General features: G+C 55.8%; 9 protein-coding genes across 9 annotated transcripts; 5 read left to right on the forward strand and 4 right to left on the reverse strand.

Moving 5' to 3' along the window:
• Positions 1-133: 133 nt before the first annotated feature.
• C7974DRAFT_348830 (ATP-dependent RNA helicase dbp3) lies at positions 134-2,240 on the reverse strand. The gene is made up of 2 exons (XM_046139419.1): positions 620-2,240; positions 134-570 (listed from the first exon to the last, which is right to left on the reverse strand). The coding sequence occupies exons 1-2, from the start codon at positions 2,206-2,208 to the stop codon at positions 417-419; spliced, it is 1,743 nt and encodes a 580-aa protein (XP_046002874.1). The 5' UTR covers positions 2,209-2,240; the 3' UTR covers positions 134-416.
• Positions 2,241-2,344: 104 nt separating this feature from the next.
• Positions 2,345-5,109, forward strand: C7974DRAFT_382947 (transcription factor IIIC subunit delta N-term-domain-containing protein). Its single transcript, XM_046140721.1, has 2 exons — positions 2,345-2,664; positions 2,715-5,109. Exons 1-2 carry the CDS (start codon positions 2,557-2,559, stop codon positions 4,959-4,961), a joined length of 2,355 nt encoding a protein of 784 aa, XP_046002875.1. The 5' UTR covers positions 2,345-2,556; the 3' UTR covers positions 4,962-5,109.
• On the forward strand, positions 5,102-6,314 carry C7974DRAFT_382948 (uncharacterized protein). The gene has a single exon (XM_046140722.1). The coding sequence runs from the start codon at positions 5,372-5,374 to the stop codon at positions 5,885-5,887; it is 516 nt and encodes a 171-aa protein (XP_046002876.1). The 5' UTR covers positions 5,102-5,371; the 3' UTR covers positions 5,888-6,314.
• Positions 6,315-6,439: 125 nt separating this feature from the next.
• Positions 6,440-9,533, forward strand: C7974DRAFT_467814 (uncharacterized protein; the record flags this gene model as incomplete). Its single annotated transcript, XM_046146370.1, has 5 exons — positions 6,440-6,534; positions 6,636-6,698; positions 6,763-7,201; positions 7,731-9,443; positions 9,506-9,533. The coding sequence occupies exons 1-5, from the start codon at positions 6,489-6,491 to the stop codon at positions 9,531-9,533; spliced, it is 2,289 nt and encodes a 762-aa protein (XP_046002877.1). The 5' UTR covers positions 6,440-6,488.
• A 465-nt stretch (positions 9,534-9,998) lies between these two features.
• C7974DRAFT_407835 (triose-phosphate transporter family-domain-containing protein) lies at positions 9,999-11,412 on the reverse strand (the record flags this gene model as incomplete). Its single annotated transcript, XM_046143272.1, has 5 exons — positions 9,999-10,382; positions 10,431-10,838; positions 10,887-11,110; positions 11,157-11,224; positions 11,273-11,412. The coding sequence occupies 5 exons, from the start codon at positions 11,410-11,412 to the stop codon at positions 9,999-10,001; spliced, it is 1,224 nt and encodes a 407-aa protein (XP_046002878.1).
• A 1,383-nt stretch (positions 11,413-12,795) lies between these two features.
• C7974DRAFT_459846 (UDP-galactopyranose mutase-like protein) lies at positions 12,796-15,009 on the forward strand. The gene is made up of 4 exons (XM_046146121.1): positions 12,796-13,020; positions 13,079-13,148; positions 13,196-13,276; positions 13,333-15,009. Exons 1-4 carry the CDS (start codon positions 12,932-12,934, stop codon positions 14,713-14,715), a joined length of 1,623 nt encoding a protein of 540 aa, XP_046002879.1. The 5' UTR covers positions 12,796-12,931; the 3' UTR covers positions 14,716-15,009.
• Positions 15,010-15,845: 836 nt separating this feature from the next.
• Positions 15,846-17,812, reverse strand: C7974DRAFT_15174 (Aldehyde/histidinol dehydrogenase). The gene is made up of 2 exons (XM_046135794.1): positions 17,080-17,812; positions 15,846-17,013 (listed from the first exon to the last, which is right to left on the reverse strand). The coding sequence occupies exons 1-2, from the start codon at positions 17,378-17,380 to the stop codon at positions 15,899-15,901; spliced, it is 1,416 nt and encodes a 471-aa protein (XP_046002880.1). The 5' UTR covers positions 17,381-17,812; the 3' UTR covers positions 15,846-15,898.
• A 433-nt stretch (positions 17,813-18,245) lies between these two features.
• On the forward strand, positions 18,246-19,972 carry C7974DRAFT_325534 (concanavalin A-like lectin/glucanase domain-containing protein; the record flags this gene model as incomplete). Its single annotated transcript, XM_046138970.1, has 2 exons — positions 18,246-19,295; positions 19,356-19,972. 2 exons carry the CDS (start codon positions 18,246-18,248, stop codon positions 19,710-19,712), a joined length of 1,407 nt encoding a protein of 468 aa, XP_046002881.1. The 3' UTR covers positions 19,713-19,972.
• Positions 19,973-20,053: 81 nt separating this feature from the next.
• On the reverse strand, positions 20,054-21,512 carry C7974DRAFT_439397 (putative glucan endo-1,6-beta-glucosidase B; the record flags this gene model as incomplete). The annotated part of the gene is made up of 2 exons (XM_046145277.1): positions 20,785-21,512; positions 20,054-20,737 (listed from the first exon to the last, which is right to left on the reverse strand). The coding sequence occupies exons 1-2, from the start codon at positions 21,256-21,258 to the stop codon at positions 20,054-20,056; spliced, it is 1,158 nt and encodes a 385-aa protein (XP_046002882.1). The 5' UTR covers positions 21,259-21,512.
• Positions 21,513-21,628: the final 116 nt, after the last annotated feature.

Below are 21,628 nucleotides of genomic sequence, written 5' to 3' on the forward strand. Positions count from 1 at the left end.
CAATCTTTGGTGCGTTCCTGCTACCAAAGGTGTGGGAACGCTAGGCACGTGGATTTGGAATGGCCAGCCCCAGAGCCTTGGTGGCTGAACAGTTGGCGTTCAAGATGCTCATGTTTTCACGGCGACCCAGAGACAGTATGAACGGCGTTTATTTGAGGTGACACAGACCTCACATTTAAAAAATGGGGTGATCCTGACGCAAGCAGTAGAAATTTGATGCTCTGTAACCCACAATAGACTCCTTCTAATCACAATAGTGCGGTCTTACTCGGGACTTTTGAGGTGTGCCGAAACGCCTCCGCTAGGAAATGCTAAACCAATCCCCGCTTGGAGCTGCAGGGCAATGCAGCTAAACACTTGCATCGCCGACTGGCAAACGAGATGTGTACGGCAAGCTGCAAGGTGACCTCAGACGCCTAATCAAATGTAATCTTCGTCGCTGCCTTCATGTCGCCAGTGTCCTTGTAGAACGCTCCGTAGGCCTCATGACCCTTCTTCTTCACCGTAGTGCCAAACTTCATCAACTCTTCCGGTACGGGTTGATTGGCTGCCTTGAGGACATTAATGAGACTACTTGATGTTAGTGTACGAACGTAGATTTGCACTAGGATAAGCTTACGATCCAGATAGGCCCTTGTCGTGGTCGGTGAAGAACGTAATCGCAAGACCATCTTGACCGGCACGACCCGTTCGACCAATTCGATGAACGTAGTCTTCAGCCGTCAAGGGGAAAGTCACATTGATGACGACCTTTACAGCTGGGATATCCAGACCACGCGCAGCCACGTCAGTAGCTACGAGCAGCGGAACCTTGCCCTCCTTGAATGCCGCCAATGCAGCAGTACGCTTGTCCTGGCTCAGATCGCCGTGGATGCCGCCGACCCTGAAGCCTGATCTGTGGATGAATTGCTCAATACGCGTGGCCTCCTTCTTGTACAAGCAGAAAACTAGGATACGATCATCCTTGTTTTTGCCAGATTGGTATTGCCTAAGAAGCTGGATCAGGCGCTGCTCCTTGTCCCGAGGGTCGAGGACCTCAACCTGTTGCTTAATGCGGATGTTGGCGCGAAGCTCGCCGGAAACATTGTCACCAATCGTGATCTTGACTGGTGAGACCATGAAGGTGGACGCTAGCTCACGCACCGACGGAGGCCAGGTCGCCGTGAACATGAGGGTCTGCCGCTTCTTGGGGCACTGTGTGATGATTTGACGGATGGGCTCCTCGAAACCCTTATCAAGCATTCGGTCGGCTTCGTCAAGCACAACGTAGTCGGCGTTGCTGAGGTCGCAAGTGCCCTCGCCAACGAGGTCGTTAAGGCGACCGGGTGTTGCCACAACGATTGAAGCTGTGCGGAGAGCTGCGATCTGAGGAGGCTTGGGTACACCTCCATATACACAGACAACTCCAAGTCCAACAGGACCAGCAAGGGTGACCAGTTGATCGTGAATCTGCACTGCTAACTCGCGAGTGGGCGAAACAATAACGGCCTTCACGCCCTTGCGCCTGTTCTTTGGCAGGGACTGGATGTAGCGTACACAAGGTACACCGAATGCCAGCGTTTTGCCAGATCCTGTCTCCGCCACACCGATTGCATCCCGTCCCGAAAGCAGCGAGGGCCATACTGCTGCCTGGATAGGGGTTGGTGTTGTGAACTTGGCAAACGCCTCGTTCTTGATGGGCAGATACTTGAAGTTTATGATTGGGCGGAACTTTCCTGGCTTCGGGTCGTCGATCGTAACAGCGTGCTTGGTGAGGAAGGCGTCGATTTCGGACTGAGGGAGCTGCGACAGCTCCTTGTCCTCCTGGTATTCGCCATCTGTAGAGGGCTCGGGGCTTGTAGCGGAGGATTCGACTCGAGAGGCGACTGCTGATGTCGCGACCGAGGTAGGCGCTGTTGTGGTAGCGCTCGTTGCTTCCTTGGCCGCCTTCTTCTCCGCCTTGCGCGCTGCCTTCCTGGCTGCCTTTGCCACATCCTCGTCTTCTGTCGCAGGGGCAGATTCGATGTTCTTTGCTTTTTTGGCCTCCTTTGCTTCTTTCTTTGCCTTCTTTGCTGCCTTGCGCTGGGCCTCAGAGACCTCTACACTATCGCCATTCGTCTCGACAGCGTCCGCAACGTCCTTCCTCTTCGACTTTTCGGATTTGTCCTTCTTGCTCTTCTTTCTGGACAGCTCCGCATCGCCGACCTCGGAGATTGATCGTTTCCCCATCTTGAATATCTGGAAAAATCGGGACAGTGGCTGGGAGCGATGAGAGAAAAAGTGAATTTTCCAATGCCGACCTATCGATAAGGTGTCGCTAGTGTCGAATGGGAAAGGCGCGAGATTGGACCCTGGATTCGAGCTGTGTTCTCCCGACTCGTCGCTTCAGCCGAAGTGAACGCATTTGACCTAAGTGCCATTTTACGCCAGGATTTGAAACTTGATATGCTGCGGTGATATCCAGGCAAAGTCACATGCTAATTCAAACATCACGTGCAAAGGCACTTCATTGCTTGCGTCTGATGCCATGATCAAATCCAGCACAAACGCTTCGACAACAGACCAATACCAACAATCATGGCGGACGTGACAGAGCTGAGGTGCTGGCCATCATGTGTTGAGGCGCTCGATTGGTCGCAGGACAACATAATTGCGTTAGCTTCTGACGAACGAGTTGAACTACTGGTGAGCTTTTGAGACCAAACAGCGATCGACAATCACTGACAGTAGTTTAGTTTCCAAATACCGTGTCTTACGAGCGAGACAACGACGTTCCACAGTGGCAGCATGTTCCACTCCAGGTCCCTTGGTTCTCGAGCGACGAGCTACCAGTCAAGGACCCTGCACCGTTGTCGAACTATTCAGTCGGCGAAGAGATATCGCCGAGTGTGCCTGTTGCCATAGCCTGGTCACCGCCTGGCCTTGCAAAGCATCGGCGGTGTGCTCTCGCAGTGCTCACCTCGAACTTGGTGCTCTCAATGTGGTCAGCTGAAGGCAAGCTTCAAGACGAGTCGAGCTGGAACAGGAGGCTTCTGGTCAATCACGCGCTCATTGATTATTTCTCTGAAATCGAGACTATGCAAACCAGTCATGTTTCCTCCGACGCCGAGGAACAGATGCGTCTCAGAACTCGCGTCCGATCATTTGCATGGGCGCCAGCTCTACCTCATGCAACCAACACAATGGGAACACAGACATCGTACGGTCGACAATTCATCACCGTAGCAAATGATGACAACCAGCTTTTGTTTTTGTCTGTAGACTCGCCAACTTCTACCCTCGGTTCATCGCAAAGCTGGAAGGCAACTGTGTTCACTCACATGGCGCTTGAGCCGAGAGAGGAATCCAAATTTACCGACCCCTTATTCTTCGGCGACTTGATGAAGCAGCAGAGATTTATTTCACATATTGCCTGGAGTCCTTGGGTCGCACAAGGCGATTCCTATCGATCTGTTGTCGTCTACGCAACCAATGAAGAGGTCAGAGGACGACTGGTCACCTGGAGAAAAGATGAGTTCAAGCTGGAAGCTGAAGTCACATATCCAGGCATAAGTCTACGATACAGTGGCCCTATGTCCTGGTGCCCAAAGCTTGACAATGAGTGTCAAGCTACGTTGGCAATATTCACAAATTCAGGGCTGGTCTATTTGACTATCTCAGTTAACGATGCATCGATCGTAGACAAAGCCGAGCACGATCTCGATGGTCGTTGGGACCAGGTGTCGGGTGTAGCTTGGGACTATGAAAAACAGCCCTCGCCCCATCTGCACTTCAGCTCACTGCTGTCAACCGTACAATCCCCGACTGCTGTTGTGGCGAAATTGTCGAGTGGCTTGACAAGTGTCAAGATTCCCAACTGGAAAGAAAAAATTGAGAATAGTATGGTTCTTTTCAGTGTCAAAAACGATTTAAAAGGGCACAGCAAGACAAAAGTGTGGGGTCTCACATCCTCACCGCTAGGAGACTTCATCGCTGCGTGTAACAGTCTGCACCCCTCTGACTCGATCGAGTATGGCCCGCCAGCAGATCGGCGTGGAACAATCGCGCTTAGCACACTACGACAGTACGGCAAGATTCGTGAGAGCTTCCCATCTCGGAACACGACTGCAGAAGGTGTCCTCTTTACATTAAAAAAGCTGGCAGAGAACACTGTCGAAGACGCCGATCAGATGCCTGCATTCGCAGAGGAAGCTGTTGGCAAGTTGTTGCTGGCCTACAAGCCTCTGAAGGCATCTGGAAATGATGTCCTTGCAACCGCGCCGACCGACCTGGAAGACCACGTCACAAATTTCAAGACTTGTGCGATATTCGAGGAGAATAATTTAAGAGACCGATACAGCATATTGGTATCTCATGCTGTCAACGACACTGCCTCCAATGAGCTCGCAAGAACTCTCATTTCTTACCGGCTCGCTACGATGCTGCAGAAACTACCTTCCGCTTTATTGCGAACGGCGTTCAGCCAGGAGATCCTTATGCACCATCAGCGGCTGGTTGCCTTGATCGATAATCTCTTTCTCTTTGGAGACGCAGAACCCGAGACCGTGGAACAACACGAAGCGGAGCAGTCAGCTGCCATGCTGGATGACGATGCTATGGATACGGAACATACGTCGGAGGGGGCTGCATCGAGTTCGACCAACCAAACCGAAATCAAGGCCAGGCCAAGACTCGAGGGCACGGCCATTGCGACTGATCACTGCGACTTCTGCTCTGCACCCATACCCTTCACAGATCTTACTACCGCTGCTTGCGCTAATGGTCACGAATTCCCGCGGTGTGGTGTCAGTTTCATAGCTATACAGGCGCCTGGCATCACCAAGTACTGTGGTATTTGCAGCACACCAGTCCTAAGTGAAGAATTCGTGCAGGCACAGGATTCTAGAGAAGAGGCTGAAGCAGAGTCTGAAGTCACACTTGCCAGCGTGCTTTTTCAGGCCTGCGATATATGCATCTTTTGTGGCGGAAAGTACATAGGGTGATACCTAGGTGGTGGTGGTGGCGGTCGTTGCTGGTTGCGGAATCGGAGGTAGAAACGGTCAGGTGCAGGACTACCTATGCTTCATGTGTACTATAAGCGCAGATCATACTACAATAGAACTCGCCAGCGCTGACAGTGTATCAGAATAGTATTTGCAAATTGTCTAGAAGTGAGGTGGAGATTATGAGGGCTTGGCGCAGTGGTGGAGTTCCGAGAGCTGACGTGCCTAGTGTGACCAAGCAGTCGATCTGGATCAGGCGCCGTAAGACTGACCCACGTAGATTACCAAATCCTAGCTCTGAGAACGAACCGTGGTTTATAACTTGACAGTGGAGTGGATCAAGCTTAACTACGAAGTCCGAATGACCGAGCACTCGCTATTCCAACGGCGGCGAAAGCGGGGTGTAACTAATGCAAAGTAGACAGATATATAGAATCAGCAAGTGGCCGGTCCAAGCATCAACATATCCGTCCTCACCTACAGTACCAAGTTGTACAACACACACAACGAACACAATGTCAGCTATTTCCACCAAGGATCTCAAGATCATCGTCACTGGCTTGACTGTCCACGCCGACATCCCGGCCTACTTTCGCGAGCTATACGGCACGCCCCAGCAGATCCAATCTGCCATCGACCTCGACGAGCAACGCATCCGCGAAGCGGGTGTCGATGTCACTTCCTACCAGATCGACGACGCCGATACTGCAGGTGGCCTACAGTGGCTAGACAACAAACTCCGTTCTGAGAAATTCGACGGCATCATCCTCGGTTCAGGCCTGCGGCTTATTCCAACTCAGACGGAGCTGTTTGAGAACGCGGTGAATGTCTGCAGGAGGGCGAACCCGGATGTCCGGCTCATGTTCAATGCGGGGCCAGGAACGAACTGGGACACATTGCAGAGGAACTTGGAGAATTTGAAGTGAGCTTTTTGAAGCTGCCGCTGTTGAAAAGGGTGTCCTGTAGTTGAAGGGGTTGAGGTCAAGAACGACCACAACGATCTGTGCATCTCGGTTTATGACCAACAGTGGCTCGAATGTAACCACTACGTCCGGCCAGGAGGTCTAGATTAGCTGCAGTGAATAGAATTATTTGCCATGGCTCAACGCCTGTCATGTTTTGCACAAATCCCATCACCAGTTAGCTGTCTCCTGTCTATTGTGACGTTTGCAGACTTTTGCTCGCTTGCATGTGGTCGTCTGCCCAAGGAGACTGGCACTCGTTGAATCGACCGCTCCGATGTGTTTGAATGTCACTCTCTGGCTGCGCTGAAGAGCGGGAAGAGGTTCCCAACCAACCTGTCAGGCTTCCACAACATATTGAGAGATCGTGTTCGAATTGCTGAGGCTGACATTGTTCCGGCAAAGTGGAGCAGCGACGTGGGCAACGATCACGTGCATTCAGCGCTAGGCGCCGCCAAGCACCGGCTAAGCCCACACTCTTCGAATCTCGAAATTCGCACGCTTCGAAGTTTCCATCGTCGCTACTAACCCACAGCTCCCAACACCACGAGCAAAATCAGTCAAGATGGGAATCGATCTCGACCGCCATCATGTTCGAGACGGGCACCGCAGTATGTGAACCCCCGTCGAGTCGGCGCAGCAATGCGCTGGCGAAGCTGTCCTTTGGACGCAACATGAAATTCGACCAGAGCGGAAGTTGACGAGTATACAGAGGTCCCTAAGTCGACCAACCCCTACGTTAAGTTGTTGGTTCGTCTGTACAAGTTCCTTGCCCGTAAGTACAACCTCGAAAAGCAGAGCGCACGCGAGTTGGAATCGGCGGGCTAACAGCGACGCAGGCCGCACCGATGCGCCCTTCAACAAGGTTGTCCTCCGCCGTCTTATGATGTCCAAGGTCAACCGCCCCCCTGTCTCCCTCTCCAAGATTGTCGCGACCGCCTCCAACAAGGCCAACGCGAAGACCAACGAGGGAAAGACCATCGTCATTGTCGGCACCGTCACTGACGACAACCGCCTCGTCGAGCTCCCCAAGCTCTCTGTCGCTGCCATGCGCTTCACCGCCTCGGCCCGCGCTCGCATCGAGAAGGCCGGTGGTGAGGTTCTCACCATCGACGAGGTTGCCACCCGTTTCCCCACTGGTGCCAACACCGTCCTCCTCCGTGGACCCAAGAACTCCCGTGAGGCGTTCAAGCACTTCGGCTTCGGTCCCCACACCAACAAGAAGCCCTACATCGAGTCCAAGGGCCGCAAGTTCGAGCGCGCTCGTGGTCGCAGAAGGTCCAGGGGTTTCAAGGTCTAAGCGATTGCTTAAGCTTGAAGCGGAACGATTTCTCTGGGTTGCTGGCGTGGTCACGGTCATGGGAATTGATTTACGAAGCGTGCATCACGGCTGGCATGAGCCCTCGACTGGTTCACAAAAAGATACTCAATGTCCGTATATGCAATGGACGCAAGCCAATGAGCACTCGAGGCTCATGGTATTTTCTCATGAATTTATACCCTCTGCAGTGAATGCATGATGTTAGCTTTTCAATTACTCGGTGCTCGTACAGCGTGCACAATACCATCAAATCTGACGTTAGTGAGGCCTCTCATAGGACCGAAAGCCCTCACTGGCAACGAAAATTATTGCATGGCCTCTAACCAATTGCATGATCGTTGAAGAATCCACGAACTAAATTTTCTTGAGCACCCCACATTGAACCAGCCGCCCTATCCTCCGACCTTTACCCCGATTCGCGTACTTACCTAAAGCAGTCATATCACCTTGACTACCTCGACGACTCACCAACACCCATAATTACAGTATAATTCCAATGGCTGATCAACGGAAGGTGGGCGTGCTCGGCGGTGGCCAGCTCGGTCGCATGCTCATTGAGGCTGCGAACAGACTCAACATCCAAGTGAACGTTCTGGACGTCGCAAACTCCCCAGCAAAGCAGATATCCGCACACGATGGCCACCTTGAGGGCTCCTTCAAAGATGCGGCCAAGGTTAAAGAGCTGGCTCAAAAGTGTGACGTAGTCACCGTGGAAATCGAGCACGTTGATACGCAAATGCTTGAGGAGGTAGCGGGGCAAGTCACAGTCGAGCCAAGCTGGAAGACACTGCGCACCATCAAAGACAAGTACGCACAGAAACTGCACCTCAAGCAGTATGGCGTCGACGTCGCTGAAAGCATTGATCTTGAAGGGAAAGGAGTAGAGGGCCTGAAACAGGTTGGACTTACTTATGGCTACCCGTACATGCTTAAGAGCAAGACGGAAGCGTACGATGGCAAGGGCAACTTTGTAGTCAAGAGCGAGGCAGACTTCGATGCGGCAATCAAGACGCTCGGCGGCCGTCCGTTGTACGCGGAGAAGTGGGCCGACTTCAGCATGGAGCTGGCTGTTATGGTGGTCAAGACGAAGGATGGCGTCCTGTCCTTCCCTACCGTTGAGACGGTCCACGAGGACAGCATCTGTAAGCTCACATACACGCCTCCCCGCAACGTCTCCCCGGCCACCTCGCAGCGCGCCCAAGATCTCGCCAAAAAGGCCATCGCCGCATTTGAAGGCAAGGGCGTCTTCGGCGTCGAAATGTTCCTCCTCAAGGACGACTCCCTCCTGATCAACGAGATCGCCCCGCGCCCACACAACTCAGGCCACTACACCATCGAGGCCTGCCCCATCTCTCAGTACGACGCTCACCTCCGCGCCATCCTCGACATCCCTATCAAGCCCTACCAGCTCCGCCTCAAGGAACCCGCCATCATGCTCAACATCCTCGGCGCCGCCTCCCCAGACTCCGACAAGAAGGTCGCCCAGTTCGCGCTCGAGAACTCCGATGCCTCAATCCACCTCTACGGCAAAGGCGCCTCGCGCCCAGGGCGCAAGATGGGCCACCTGACGCTCACCCGCCCCACGCTGCGCGAAGCCGAACTCGCGATCCAACCGCTGGTAGACTTCGTCGATGCGCAAAAAGGCAAACCCGCACCCGCGACCCCAGCCTCCCCCGCAGCCCCCGCGCCCCTCGTCGCCGTGATAATGGGCTCGGACTCGGACCTGCCCGTGCTCAAAGCCGGGCTGCAGATCCTCTCGACGCTGGACATCCCGTTCACGGTGCGCATCACGTCTGCGCACCGCACGCCGGACTGGCTGCGCGAGTTCAGCAAGGCGGCGGCGAGCACCAGCGTGCGCGTTATCATCGGCGCTGCGGGCGGCGCGGCCCACTTGCCGGGCATGTGCGCGTCGTGGACTACGCTGCCGGTAATTGGACTCCCCGTCAAGGCGACGCATATGGACGGCTGGGACAGCCTGGTGAGCATGACGCAGATGCCGCGGGGCGAGCCGGTGGCGACGGTGGGGATCAACAATAGTACGAATGCGGCGCTGTTGGCAGTGAGGATTTTGGGCGCGAGTGATGAGGTGGTGAGGGAGAGGCTGCGGGTGTGGATGGAGGGGAATGAGAAGGAGGTGCTCAGGAAGGATGGCGCGTTGTTGGAGAAGGGGTGGGAGGAGTATCTCACTGGTATGGGGAAGTAGGTCGAAGGGCTATTATGAAGTGTGTATGCTGCCTTGATACTAGAAAACTGCTTCTTAGACAATCGAGTTTTTCCAATGATACGTAGCAACATTGTGATCTGTATAAGAAGTCTACACAACAGGGTTGATGAACACGCTTGGACGTTTCACAGGATTGGTCTCTAATAAGAGAAACAATCGCACATTTTAGGCACGTTCAAGCGAGATTACGTGGTCTTCACAGTCCATTACCATTACGTAGCTCAAGATATAAACTTGATCCGACCCTTCACAGGCAATGCACTGCGAAGTCTATGTATATACGGCATAATGTTCTCATCGATCCGCCTCGTTGCTCCGTGTCATGCGGTTGAACTCAGAAACGAGAATTGAAAAAGCAAGTCGAAATCGCTGTCTCATACACCGAGCCCACAAGAGCCCGCTTGTCTATGCCTTCAGACACCAGAACCCAAGTCATCCCAAACCACTCCGAATATAGGGTAGAAAAACATTGAAGAAGTGTAACCAGATGTGGTGTATATCCTGAACATCCGCTTTTGGGTATCCGACGCTTACGCGCCCTTCTCGCCGAGAACGTGACCAATACCGCTCTGGACACCGTTGTAGAGCTTGCCAGTCTGATCAGGGGCGTAGCGCGGACCAAGGCTGCCCAAGATGAAGAACATCGAGACGACGACGCCACCGAGGACCATCAGCTTGCGGAGCGCTGGGCGGGTCTGGCCAAACTCTGCCCACTTCATGCTGCCGGCGCTGAGAGCCTCCTTCAGCTTCTCTCCTCCGAGCTTGTAATAGATAAGACCACCGAGCGCGATGCTGTAACCGAAAGCCTGGATCAGGGTAACGGGGTCACGGAAGAGGAACATGGACGCGAAAACGAGGAGGATGTCCTTTAGTACACCGGAGAGGGTGAGGACGAGGGACGAGGTCTTGCCAATCTGCATTCTGTTAGTGTTGCAAAGATGAGGTAGGTGTTTTCAACGTACCAGGAAGACGACGGAGACGTTGAGAAGGAAAGCAACGCCAGCGTTCGCGAGGAGGGTAAGGCCACCGACGCGGTGGATATCGCTCATGGTGAGAGTGGGCAGCTCGGTGAAGATCAGAACGAGAGAGTTCATGACGGCGCAGGCAGGGGCGTAGTAGTAGAGCGAGACAAGGGGATCCATCTTGAACTCCTTGGAGCTCAGAATGCGCTCCACCATGACCAGACGGGTGGCCTCGAAGACGATACCGGCGACCTGGAAGAGGAAGCCGACCATGACGAATTGGAGCTCGCCAAAGGACGCAATGACAACACCGACGACAATGAAGGAGACGTTGCCGAGAACCTTGAGGTTGACGGGCGCAATTCCCATGCCCCAGGTTGCGAGCAGGACAGCAACAGGAGTAGTGGCCTGTCCAGGTTAGCGTATGGCCAGATCGCGGCAAGTGGATAGACGCACCTTAAGCATCTGGATGAAAGCGACGCTGAGGTACAGGTATGCCTGGTTACCGCAGATCAAGCTCAGGCTGAAGAAGAGGCCAATTGGCACGATGGCGCGCAGGTAGACCTTGCCCGTCATGGGCACCTTCTTTCTCGAGTCGAGGATGGTGGTGAAGCGCGCGAGGATCTGCGTCATGACGGTCGCGAAGATCAGATGCCATGTTGTGAGGAAGATGGGAAAGTCTGGCAGAGTCAGCAGTTGCTCCCACGGCGCGGCGCTGCAACGTACGGAACTTTGCCGTGTCCAGAATGTACTTGTTGAAAACGATTGTGCTCGAACTGAGGGTGATCCAGACTCTGCGCGGCGTCAGCGAGTGCTCTCAGGAGCAGCGTGTGGCGACATACGCAACATAGACGGCCGGGTGAAAGGAGGCGGGCGCGTTTGGCTTGGGCGTGGGAGCATCGGGGTTGATGGTGGGCAGCACAGGCAGGGCGGTGTCGCGGGCTGCGTCGACCGAGGAGCGGACCTTCTCGTCTTGAGACATGATGGGCGGTGGTGTTGAAGGAGTGAGGGCTGAGGAGAGGTGTCGTCGAGCGCAGTCGTAAATCGAGGTCAAAAGAAGGTGGTCACTGCGCTGCGAACGTCAAGGCCGGCGAGCAATCGGGGCGATCTGCTGTGGGAGCGTGGAAGGGTCTCGCCGCAAAGAGGAGGCACGATGCACAAGGCGTTACACAGGCTACACTGAAGAGTTGTGTCTGCTTGTGTATGCGTCGCCGCGCACGGGAGGAGGCTGGATATAAACGCGCAGACACCACACGGGATCACTAAGCAGCGCATGCAGCGAATGCAACGCCCCAGTGGCCAGTGGCCGACTGTTGGGACGTGTGAAAGCACCGGGCCAGGCACGCTAGGGGAGGGAGCGGAGCGGAAATCAGCATGGCCCTGGGCGCCGCACAGGGGCGTCGGGTACGTTAGACTCAGTTAGAGTAGGGATGCGCCGTTGCCCAGCAAAGTCTGCTTCGAGAAGCGCGGTGCAGCCAGGGCAGCGCGCTGAGCAGATGACGATGGACGGCCGCCGCACGGCTGCGAGCGCGCCAGAGGCGACGTGAAACAGATCTGCGGACTGCTCGTCGTGTACGCGCAAGCAGTTCCCGCAAGCGGACGGCCAATCTGGCTGTGCTTTGCTTCGGTGCACCCGCGGGCGACTCATGGCTGGCTCGCGTAGGGCCCTGTGCCCAGCACCACCACCGTCGACGAGTACGCGTCGCGGCGGGTCTGCAGTGCAGGTCTGCTTCGATCGCAGCGTCATGCGGCGAAATGCCCCGGCCCCGAAATAGCACCCGTCTATCTGCATTTGCGTGAGATTTCGAGAGGGAGCCGTTGCCAGAGCGGGTCAAGCCTGGCAACGCTGCAACAGGTGCTCCCTCGCATAGATTCGGTAGACAGTCTCGCTGATTGCAGGGGCCACGTCGTGTCTGCGTCTTGCAACAGCTACCGCAGAGCCTCCCGCGCCGCAATAGGGGCCATGCATGTCGTGTGCAGGTCGCCGCCGCAGACGCAGGGTTGCACGACCAGCACGAACACGATGCGCGTCCTGCTACTGCGTGCTGCACTGTGCCTGAGACGCAAAGCTTCACCGTTGCTTCATCTGGCCCGCGCCCAAGGGAACCTGCACGGGGCGGCGACACAGCGGCCACAACGCCCTCAACGCGCTGGACAGCGCTCAAGACACTCGAGACAGCCCCAGCAGCGAGTGTCGGCAGCCAATCAGTGCGCCCACGCAGGCCTGTCTGGAGGAGACGACCGGTGTGCAATGCCCCTTTTCTGGCGGGTGCAGATGCAGATGTTCAGTGCGTGCTCAGTCACTCAGTGCTTGACTTGCCCGCGCCAGGTCGGCTGGCCCCCCTGCACTGGGCCCGCCCCACCAGTGGCTCTCAACCTCCAATCGACGTGCTTGGCGCGCTTGTGTGCTCGAGAGCTATATTTCACACGCCGCCCAGACGCTGGCACTGCTCCACCTGCCGTCTGTTAACTGCCTCAAGTCCTGCTCGAGTGCCGAGTGAATGTTGAACTACGCCCGCCAAACACTGAAAAGAGTCCCTAGTTTCCAGGAAATTCTGCAAGGCAAGATGGGTTCCACCAAGGAGGAAATGTACGCTCACCGCCCCGCATGCCGTCCCGCCACCGCGAGTTGAACTGACAGCGCCCAGCAACGTCGACGTGCTCGTCATCGGTGCTGGTCCTACCGGCCTGGGAGCCGCAAAGCGCCTCCACCAGATTGTACGTCCACGAACCACGCTGTGGCGGGGCAATGCTAACAGCACCAGGACGGTCCCTCATGGCTGATTGTCGACTCCAACGAGACCCCCGGAGGTCTGGCCTCTACTGACACCACGCCCGAGGGCTTCGTGAGTGCACCCCCTCTCAATTGGCTTCTGGGTGTATGGTTCTAACGCTGCGGCAGCTCTACGACGTCGGTGGCCATGTCATCTTCTCCCACTACAAGTACTTCGACGATGTTATCGACGAGGCCCTCCCCCGCGAGGACGACTGGTTCACCCACCAGCGTATCTCCTACGTTCGCTGCAAGGAGCAGTGGGTCCCGTACCCCTTCCAGAACAACCTGTCCATGTTGAACAAGGACGACCAGGCCAAGTGTGTCGATGGTCTGATTGACGCCGCCCTCGAGGCCCGCGTGGCCATCACAAAGCCCAAGGACTTCGACGAGTGGATTCTGCGACAGATGGGTGTCGGCATTGCCGACCTCTTCATGAGGCCCTACAACTACAAGGTCTGGGCCGTGCCCACCACCAAGATGCAGTGCCAATGGCTCGGTGAGCGTGTGGCCGCGCCCAACGTTAAGGGTGTCATCAACAACATCATCCACAACAAGACCGCAGGAAACTGGGGCCCCAACGCCACCTTCAAGTTCCCCGCCAGGGACGGAACCGGTGGCATCTGGATCGCCGTCGCAAACACACTCCCCAAGGAGAAGACCAGCTACGGCGAGAACAGCACAGTCACAAAGGTCGAGGCCGATGACAAGCGCGTCACACTCAAGGATGGCCGTGTTGTCAAGTACAACAAGCTCATCAACACCATGGCTGTTGACGCGCTCGTCGACACCATGGGCGACAAGGAGCTCCAGGCTCTCAGCAAGGGCTTGTTCTACTCCAGCACCCACGTCATTGGCGTCGGTCTTCGCGGTGAGCGACCCGAGCGCATTGGCGACAAGTGCTGGTTGTACTTCCCCGAGGATGACTGCCCCTTCTACCGCGCCACCATCTTCTCTAACTACTCGCCCTACAACCAGCCTCAGAAGGACGTCAAGCTGGCTACACAGCAGCTTGCCGACGGCTCCAAGCCCAAGTCCACCGAGCCCCAGGAGGGCCCATACTGGTCAATCATGTTGGAGGTTTCCGAGTCCAGCATGAAGCCTGTTGATCAGGAGAACATGCTCAAGGACTGCATCCAGGGCCTCATCAACACTGAGATGATCAAGCCCGAGGACGAGATCGTTTCCACCTACCACCGCCGCTTCGACCACGGTTACCCCACCCCGTCGCTGGAGCGTGAGGGTGTCCTGACGAAGCTGCTCCCCGCGCTTCAGGACAAGGGCATCTACTCGCGTGGTCGCTTCGGTTCGTGGCGTTACGAGGTCGGTAACCAGGACCACTCGTTCATGTTGGGTGTGGAGGCCGTTGACGCCATTGTCAACGGTGCTGTTGAGCTGACACTCAACTACCCCGACTTTGTCAACGGCCGCAAGAACGAGGAGCGCCGCCTCCAGGACGGTGCCCAGATCTTCAAGAAGGTCGGCGACAACTCTTTGAACAAGCAGGACTAGACGGCCTGCAGGCTTAGATTTTGACGAGCGCACATGATTTTGGGACATTACGGGATACCACATAGCAGCATCTGGGGTTTTGGAACAGGCAGGCGTTCGCATCGTATGCGAGTGTCCTTGGGTAGATAGCAAGCATGTGCGGCATTGAGTGTCTGCTGAGCCATGTGCTACAGCAGGCACGCTCTCAAAGCATCGCAATAGACATTGTATCACCTCCACACCCTCACCCCAACACGCCATCCAAGCCACGTCTTTGCACACCTGTCATCTGGCCCTACGTCGCCGCCAACCAACATCTCACACCGGTCCCAATCTACACCCGCCCCACCCAAACACCACGCCCCACAGTTTCCGCGTCCCGGTAATTTCAAGCTTTGCGACGTCACCCACACCGTCGATCCGGGCCCTGTGCAGTCGCACGAGCCCCTTGCGCCAAACGGGCCCGACCAAACGGCCCTGACCATACAGCCCTGACCCAACAGCCTTGACCAAACAGCCCCGATCAAGCATCCCAGTCCGCCAGCCTTGATCCAAGACCCCAAACAGCCTCAATCCAGAACCCAAAACACGCTGTTCAAACACCCTTGATTAGACACTCGTGGCCCAGTACCCTTGATCATGCATCTCTGAATATATTTCAAACCCCTCTGATCCAAACACAAACACTCTTGACCAAACACTCTTCCCTTCATGGTAAGCAATCCACTAACCCATGCACTGTGTATGCACATCCCACACCCTCGCCCAAGCCCTACCTAGCCCCCACGTGAAACCCGCAGACGCGTACCTCCAGCGGGCCCGCCGAGATGAGCGGACGGCGATCGCGGCGGGCGGTTTTGCGGCGGGAGATCGGGGAGGGGTGTGCGGTGGGAGATTGCGGTGCTGGGGTGGGGTGGAGGGTGGGAGTGGAAGTGGAGCTGGTCGGCTGGGGAGGGGGGTGAGATGAGATGAGGTGGGGATTGAAGGTGGTGTGATGGGGAGGGGAGATTGCGGTGGTGGTGGGAGGGGTATAGTACCTGGACACGTGTTTGGGGGGTGAGTGTAGACTGGAGAAGAGCACGGGTGGTGGGTGTGTAGCATGTAAACGTTTTGTTTGCGGAGGGTGGAGGTAGTCTACAGCAACACGTGCAGTACAGTACAGTACAGTATAGTGGCTCGGCCCCGCTTCTCCAACGCTCTGCTACTACGCCTTGCTGGCGCGGAACTTCCTCAGCAGCTCCCGCTCCTCGTCGTTCTGGGCTACGCTCTCCTCGTCGCCCGCCGCGAGCTTCTGGTGCTTCCACTGCTTGCCGCCCGCGCCGTACTCGGTGCTGACCTGCGCGTCGCCCACAAGCACCCACTTGTAGATGCACAGTCCCTCCAGGCCTACGGGGCCGCGCGAGTGGATCTTGTTCGTCGAGATGCCGACTTCGGTGCCGAAGCCGTAGCGCTGGCCGTCGGCCATGCGGGTTGAGGTGTTCCAGTACACGGACGAGGAGTCGACGGCAGCGAGGAACGAGCGTGCGATGAAGTCGTCGTTGGTGAGAATCGCGTCTGTGTGATGTGAGCCGTGGGCGTTGATGTGCGAGATGGCTTCGGCGACGGAGGGGACTGCTTTGATGGCGATGGTGTAGTCGAGGAACTCGGTATCAAAGTCTTCGGGGCCGGCAGACTGCAGGAGAGCGGAGGAGTGGGAGTCGAGCTTGCTCTGGAGCGCGGCGAGGGAGGTGGGGTCGCAGCGGAGCGATACGCCTTTCTTGAGGAGAGCGTCGGCGACGACTGGGAGGGTGGTGCTGAGGGCAGACTCCTCGACGATAAGCTGCTCGGTCGCGTTGCAGCCAGCTGGGTATGAGCATTTAGCATCAACGATGATCTTGACGGCCTTGTCGGCGGGATAGTCGTTTGTCAGGTAGATCGAGCATATGCCGTCTGCGTGACCTAGAACCGGGATGGATGTTGAGTCCTTTACATAGCGAACAAGCTTGTTGCCGCCGCGAGGGATGCAAAGGTCGATATAGGTGTCCAATTTGAGGAGATCAGCAATGACATCGTGAGTCTGGACGAGCTGCAGGCAGCTGGAAGGAACGGCTGTGGTTGCGAGGGCCTTGGAGATGATGGATGCAATGGCTGCAAAGCTGTTGCTGGATTCACGTCCACCCTTCAGAATCGCTGCGTTTCCAGACTTGATGGCCAGCGCGGAGATGTTGGCGATGACCTCGGGGCGAGCCTCAAAGATGATCAGGAGGACTCCAATCGGGCATGTGATCCGGGAGAGAGTGAGGTTATCATCGAGCAAAGTCTTTGCTGTAGTCTTGTTGACTGCATTGTGTCAGTTCATAACTTGAAGATATAACACAGGACGGTGCAGGATTGGATGGCACATACTGGGATCTTCCAGCTCTACCACATCGAGAATGCCCTGCAGCATATCCTCATACTTCCCCGGTTTCCCCAGATCCAACCTCTTCACCAAACTAGCGCTAAGCGTTCCGCCAGCCGCGGCCTTGTTTGCGGCCTCGAGATCCGCAGCATTGGCTGCTAGCACCTCCTCCTTGCCATCTGCTAGCGCCTTGTGGATTGCAGTCAATGCGGCATTGCGCTCCTCGGTCTTCAAGACGGCAAGTGCTCTTGACCCTTCCCTAGCCGACTGAGCAATGTCTAGCGGTGTTGCGTTTGTGAGAGACATGGCCGCGTGATGTTACCTCGATGTTCCTGGCGTTGAGACCTCGTAACCGGACGACAAATTGTAGCGCCCTCGTGACTCAGAACTGCTGAATAAGGGAGGTAGAATCCTTCAAAGACGATGTATGCAGGGTCTCATCGACAGATGACGCTATTGACGATCTAGAGGCAAATCGTATGCAAATCGTATGCAGGTGCGGCAGTGTCCAATTTTAGCCTCGTCGCGGTCTGGATGGACTTTATGGTGTTGAGGGGTCCGGGTGTGGCTGGCACTCTTCAGCTATGGCGCCACCGTGCCCCCACCACCACGCCCAACTTTCAATACTTTACACATATTAAATCATATTAAATGGACTACCTACAGCGCTGACGGGCATACGTGCTATCCAAATCGCAATGGCGTCATACTCTGCTCCTGCTGTTCGTTTGCGTGTTCCTGGCCAGCTCCTACCAGAAGTTGGTAGGAGCGATTGAAGAGGTTGGTTTCCCAGCCACCGTGACCGTATCCGCGGTGACTGCGCCAGCCTCGTCATTTTGTAACATCCATGCGCCAGACCGGTTGACGCGCTTTAGGGCCTTGATTATCGACTAACACGTAGGTGACACTTGCAGATGGCTGGCAGCAATCTTGTCAGCATATATCTGCCGGGCTGCAGGGCCTGTCACAAGCATTACACCATTCACTCTCCACCTCTCAACCGCTGAACAGCGTCAATACAAACCTTACACTATACTTTTACTCACACAGTTCGCAGCACACACTCGCTATTTCGACAACTTTATTGTTTGCTCGATACATCTGTGCTACACCCAGAACGCGACGACCTTCGTTAGTATCGCTCGTTGATCTCTCGCTCCACACATCCATCATGCGCTCCACTATAAGAGCTCTTGCGGCTCTCGCATCCGCAGCGTGCCTCGTTGCTCCTTCGGTCGCGCAAACATACACAAACTGTAACCCTACAGTGCGAACAGACTGCCCGCCCGACTCCGCACTGGCTCGCACCGTCAACATCGATCTGACCTCGGAGTCTGACAGCTTCACACCCCAGTCGAACCCCACATACGGCAAAGATGGCGTCTCGTTCACTATCTCCAAGTCTGGTGATGCTCCCCAACTCACATCGAAGTGGTACATCATGTTCGGTAAAGTCGACGTGGTTTTGAAGGCGGCACCCGGTGCTGGCATAGTCAGCAGCTTTGTCATGCAGTCTGACACCCTCGACGAGATTGATTGGGAGTGGCTCGGTGCGGATCCGGATGAGGTTCAGACCAACTTCTTTGGCAAGGGCCAAACGACCTCGTACAACCGTGGTGCGTTCCACGCAGACGCTGGTAGCCAGTCTGGTTTCAAGACGTACAGCATCGAATGGACGCCGGAGCAGATCGTCTGGCAGATCGATGGCCAGACTGTTCGCACTCTCGAGCCTGCCAATGCTGAGAACCAGTATCCCCAGACACCCATGCAGATCAAGTTCGGTTCCTGGGCCGGTGGTGACGCAAGCAACGCTGCTGGTACAATTGAGTGGGCCAGAGGTCCCACTGACTACTCAAAGGGTCCCTTTACCATGACAGTGAAGTCTCTCAGGGTTCAGGACTACTCTACCGGGTCCCAGTACAGCTATGGCGATACCACCGGAACATGGAGGTCGATCAAGTCCAACGGCGGTGTGATCTACTCAGGGGGTGACAAGCCTATCAACAGCGACTCGCCTCAGATCACCGCTACTGCGAGTGGCGCTCCTCTGCCATTTACTCCTTCCAGGACCTCGTCGGACTACGAGCGACCGAGTGTGTACCCCTGGGTCCCCGGTACAAACTCGCCGACTCCTGAGCCTACTTTTGGCAACTACCCCGGGCTTCCGAGCGGGTGGACTGTCTCTGATTCAGGCAAAGTCATTCCACCCAGCTCAGCTCCTGTCAGTAAGCTCAGTGTGCATCCTACAATGGCCTTAACATTTACTAACAGCGATCTACAGCAATCCCCTCTCGCTTCTTCTACGGCATCGCCTGCAGCTTCGCAGTCGGCTTCATCTGGCGATTCTAAGCCTGTGGTCTGGACTGGCTACGACGACCGCGGCTTCACCACCGTTTACACCTCTTACGCCGGCACCACGCAAGCTCCTGTCACCCAGCTTCCTGCCTCTGCGGCTGCTGCACAGCCCACTACTGCTATGGCCAGTACCGGCCGAGCGCTGGAGAACAACGCTGCTGAGTCCGCCCCTCCTGTTCCGAAGGCCAACAGTGCTTCGGGACTTGTGGACAACGTCATGACCAGTCCACTGTATTATTTCACCCTCATCGTCATGACCGCAGCAGGAAGCTTCTGGTGTTAGGAGGCCATTAAGTTTTTCATGGCCTGGTCCCTTCTTGGTTTAGCTTTTGGCATTATAGCGTTGGCGTCTGGGTATTTGAGGTTCAAGATCAAGGTCTGTGTTTAGTTCACGCAATACCCGCACTTGAAAGGTGGGATTTCGTACAAACCTTAGATAGATAGCTCCTTCAGTGGATTAATGGTTGACGATGATGATGTGTAAATACGTAAAACGAGCCACAGCTCCATGGATAATGCACAAGAACGATGTACATGACTTTCAACTTTATCGCCTTTCTTAATCTGTCTTCTCTAATATCTCTTGTTCTAATCTCACTAAGCACTTCGTTGTTCTGATCTCACTCAGCACTTTGCAAGGTCCTTCGCCTTCCCAAGATCCTTAGGAATGATACCCGCCTCCACCGCCGCCGAATAACTCCACCGCCAATCACCACCCAGCTCCGTCTTCCAGCTCCAAAACACCCATCCCTTCTGCCTCTCATACGCCTGCACCTGCGCTCCCCACCACTGCCGATACCACTCCTGATTCTCCTTTCTGAGCGGCGAGAACTCATCGCTCCACTCCTTCTCCTGCTTGATAGCGAGACTCCACTCCCCGATCACGAGCGGCGTCTCGCCCTGCGACGCAAACGAGTCACCACACGAGGCGCGCAGGTACGCGTCCTTCTCCGCCGGGGTCGGGGAGTAGGTCAGGTAGCGGTGGTTGTCGAACGCGAGGCCGAATGCGTCGTGCGGCATCGCCTGTCGCGGGTTGCCGGCGCCCCAGGTCGAGTCCATCATCTGCAGCGCCAGGGCGCGGTGGCTCGGGACGCCGAGGGAGGCTTCCGCGGCGCGGATTACGGCGTACGCGGTGGGGTAGAAGGTGGTTGCCAGGCTGGGGTGGGCGGGGGCAGGCTCGTTGAGGAGTTCGAGCATGATTGTGGTTTTGTAGGCGGGGAGGGTGTGGATGCGGGTTGTTATGTTGCGGAGGAAGGTGTATGCGCGGGCGTAGTTATGGGGGGAGTAGAAAGCAGCGGGTTCGGTTGTCTTTGGGGTGTCAGTGTGGGTGTTCAATGTGAATTGGTGTGGCTTACGCGGCCGGTGAAGGCGTTGTTTGGGACCTGCGCGCCTGGGGCGCCGTGGAGATCCAAGATCACGCTGATGTTGTGCGAAGCTGCGAGGGCGGCGACGGCGTCGAGATATTTCATACCGCCGCGGGGCCAGTTCTCGCCGGGATCGATGGTCTCTTCGACGAACCAGTGGCCGATGGGGATGCGGACGGTGTTGAGCCCGTAGGCCTTCATCTTTTCGAAGTCACTGGCGGTAATGAAGGTGTTCCAGTGCTTCTGAAACGCGGCATCTGCTTTCTCTTGCCCAAGAGATGCAACGCAGTCCCATTCTGATTTGGTATCGCCGCAGCCCATAGACTTCCAAGTGTTGCTGGACATCCACGGTTCGATGATGAAGAGGGATCCGAGGTTCACACCGCGAATTTTGTGGGTAGGGAGCTTGGCTAGGCAGGTTGAAACCACAGCGAGGACTATGGTGAGTAGAGTAAGTTTGACCATGATGAGTCTGTGTGAGTGAGCAAGAGGCGTCACTGGTAAACCCGATCGGAAGAACCAAGACGGTATTCGAGTGTTTTTATGTTACGAAAAATTGGAAGGCAGTGAAGGTGGGGATTATTCGAGGGTGGTGGACGGACTTTACCGCAGAAGGACGGAGTCCGCCAGCGTTTTGCTTTCACTGACGCCTTAAGCAGCACGGAACGCCATCGCATCGGAGTTTGAAGTGAAACCTGCATAGTCGAGGCGCATATGTCTTCATCTTTGCTTCGAAGAAGTTGGCCGTCATAGTGCTCTGTTGCACGATGTAGCTCACATTTTCCAGCATGGATACTCACATGAAGATAGGGCTACGAAGGGGCATAGTTGCCCC

Source organism: Boeremia exigua (assembly GCF_020726555.1).
Source record: "Boeremia exigua strain MPI-SDFR-AT-0100 chromosome Unknown C7974scaffold_1, whole genome shotgun sequence".
NCBI lineage: Eukaryota > Fungi > Ascomycota > Dothideomycetes > Pleosporales > Didymellaceae > Boeremia > Boeremia exigua.

What these genes read in the sequence shown, in the direction of transcription:
- C7974DRAFT_382948 (XM_046140722.1), top strand. Translation starts at nt 5,372, where the DNA reads ATGCAAAGTAGACAGATATATAGAATCAGCAAGTGGCCGGTCCAAGCA.
- C7974DRAFT_348830 (XM_046139419.1), bottom strand. Translation starts at nt 2,208, where the DNA reads ATGGGGAAACGATCAATCTCCGAGGTCGGCGATGCGGAGCTGTCCAGA. An exon ending in GACAAGGGCCTATCTGGATC is followed by an intron (nt 571 to 619) that starts GTAAGCTTATCC and finishes AACATCAAGTAG; the next exon opens with TCTCATTAATGTCCTCAAGG.
- C7974DRAFT_382947 (XM_046140721.1), top strand. Translation starts at nt 2,557, where the DNA reads ATGGCGGACGTGACAGAGCTGAGGTGCTGGCCATCATGTGTTGAGGCG. An exon ending in ACGAACGAGTTGAACTACTG is followed by an intron (nt 2,665 to 2,714) that starts GTGAGCTTTTGA and finishes ACAGTAGTTTAG; the next exon opens with TTTCCAAATACCGTGTCTTA.
- C7974DRAFT_15174 (XM_046135794.1), bottom strand. Translation starts at nt 17,380, where the DNA reads ATGTCTCTCACAAACGCAACACCGCTAGACATTGCTCAGTCGGCTAGG. An exon ending in GGTAGAGCTGGAAGATCCCA is followed by an intron (nt 17,014 to 17,079) that starts GTATGTGCCATC and finishes GACACAATGCAG; the next exon opens with TCAACAAGACTACAGCAAAG.
- C7974DRAFT_459846 (XM_046146121.1), top strand. Translation starts at nt 12,932, where the DNA reads ATGTTGAACTACGCCCGCCAAACACTGAAAAGAGTCCCTAGTTTCCAG. An exon ending in CAAAGCGCCTCCACCAGATT is followed by an intron (nt 13,149 to 13,195) that starts GTACGTCCACGA and finishes TAACAGCACCAG; the next exon opens with GACGGTCCCTCATGGCTGAT. An exon ending in ACACCACGCCCGAGGGCTTC is followed by an intron (nt 13,277 to 13,332) that starts GTGAGTGCACCC and finishes ACGCTGCGGCAG; the next exon opens with CTCTACGACGTCGGTGGCCA.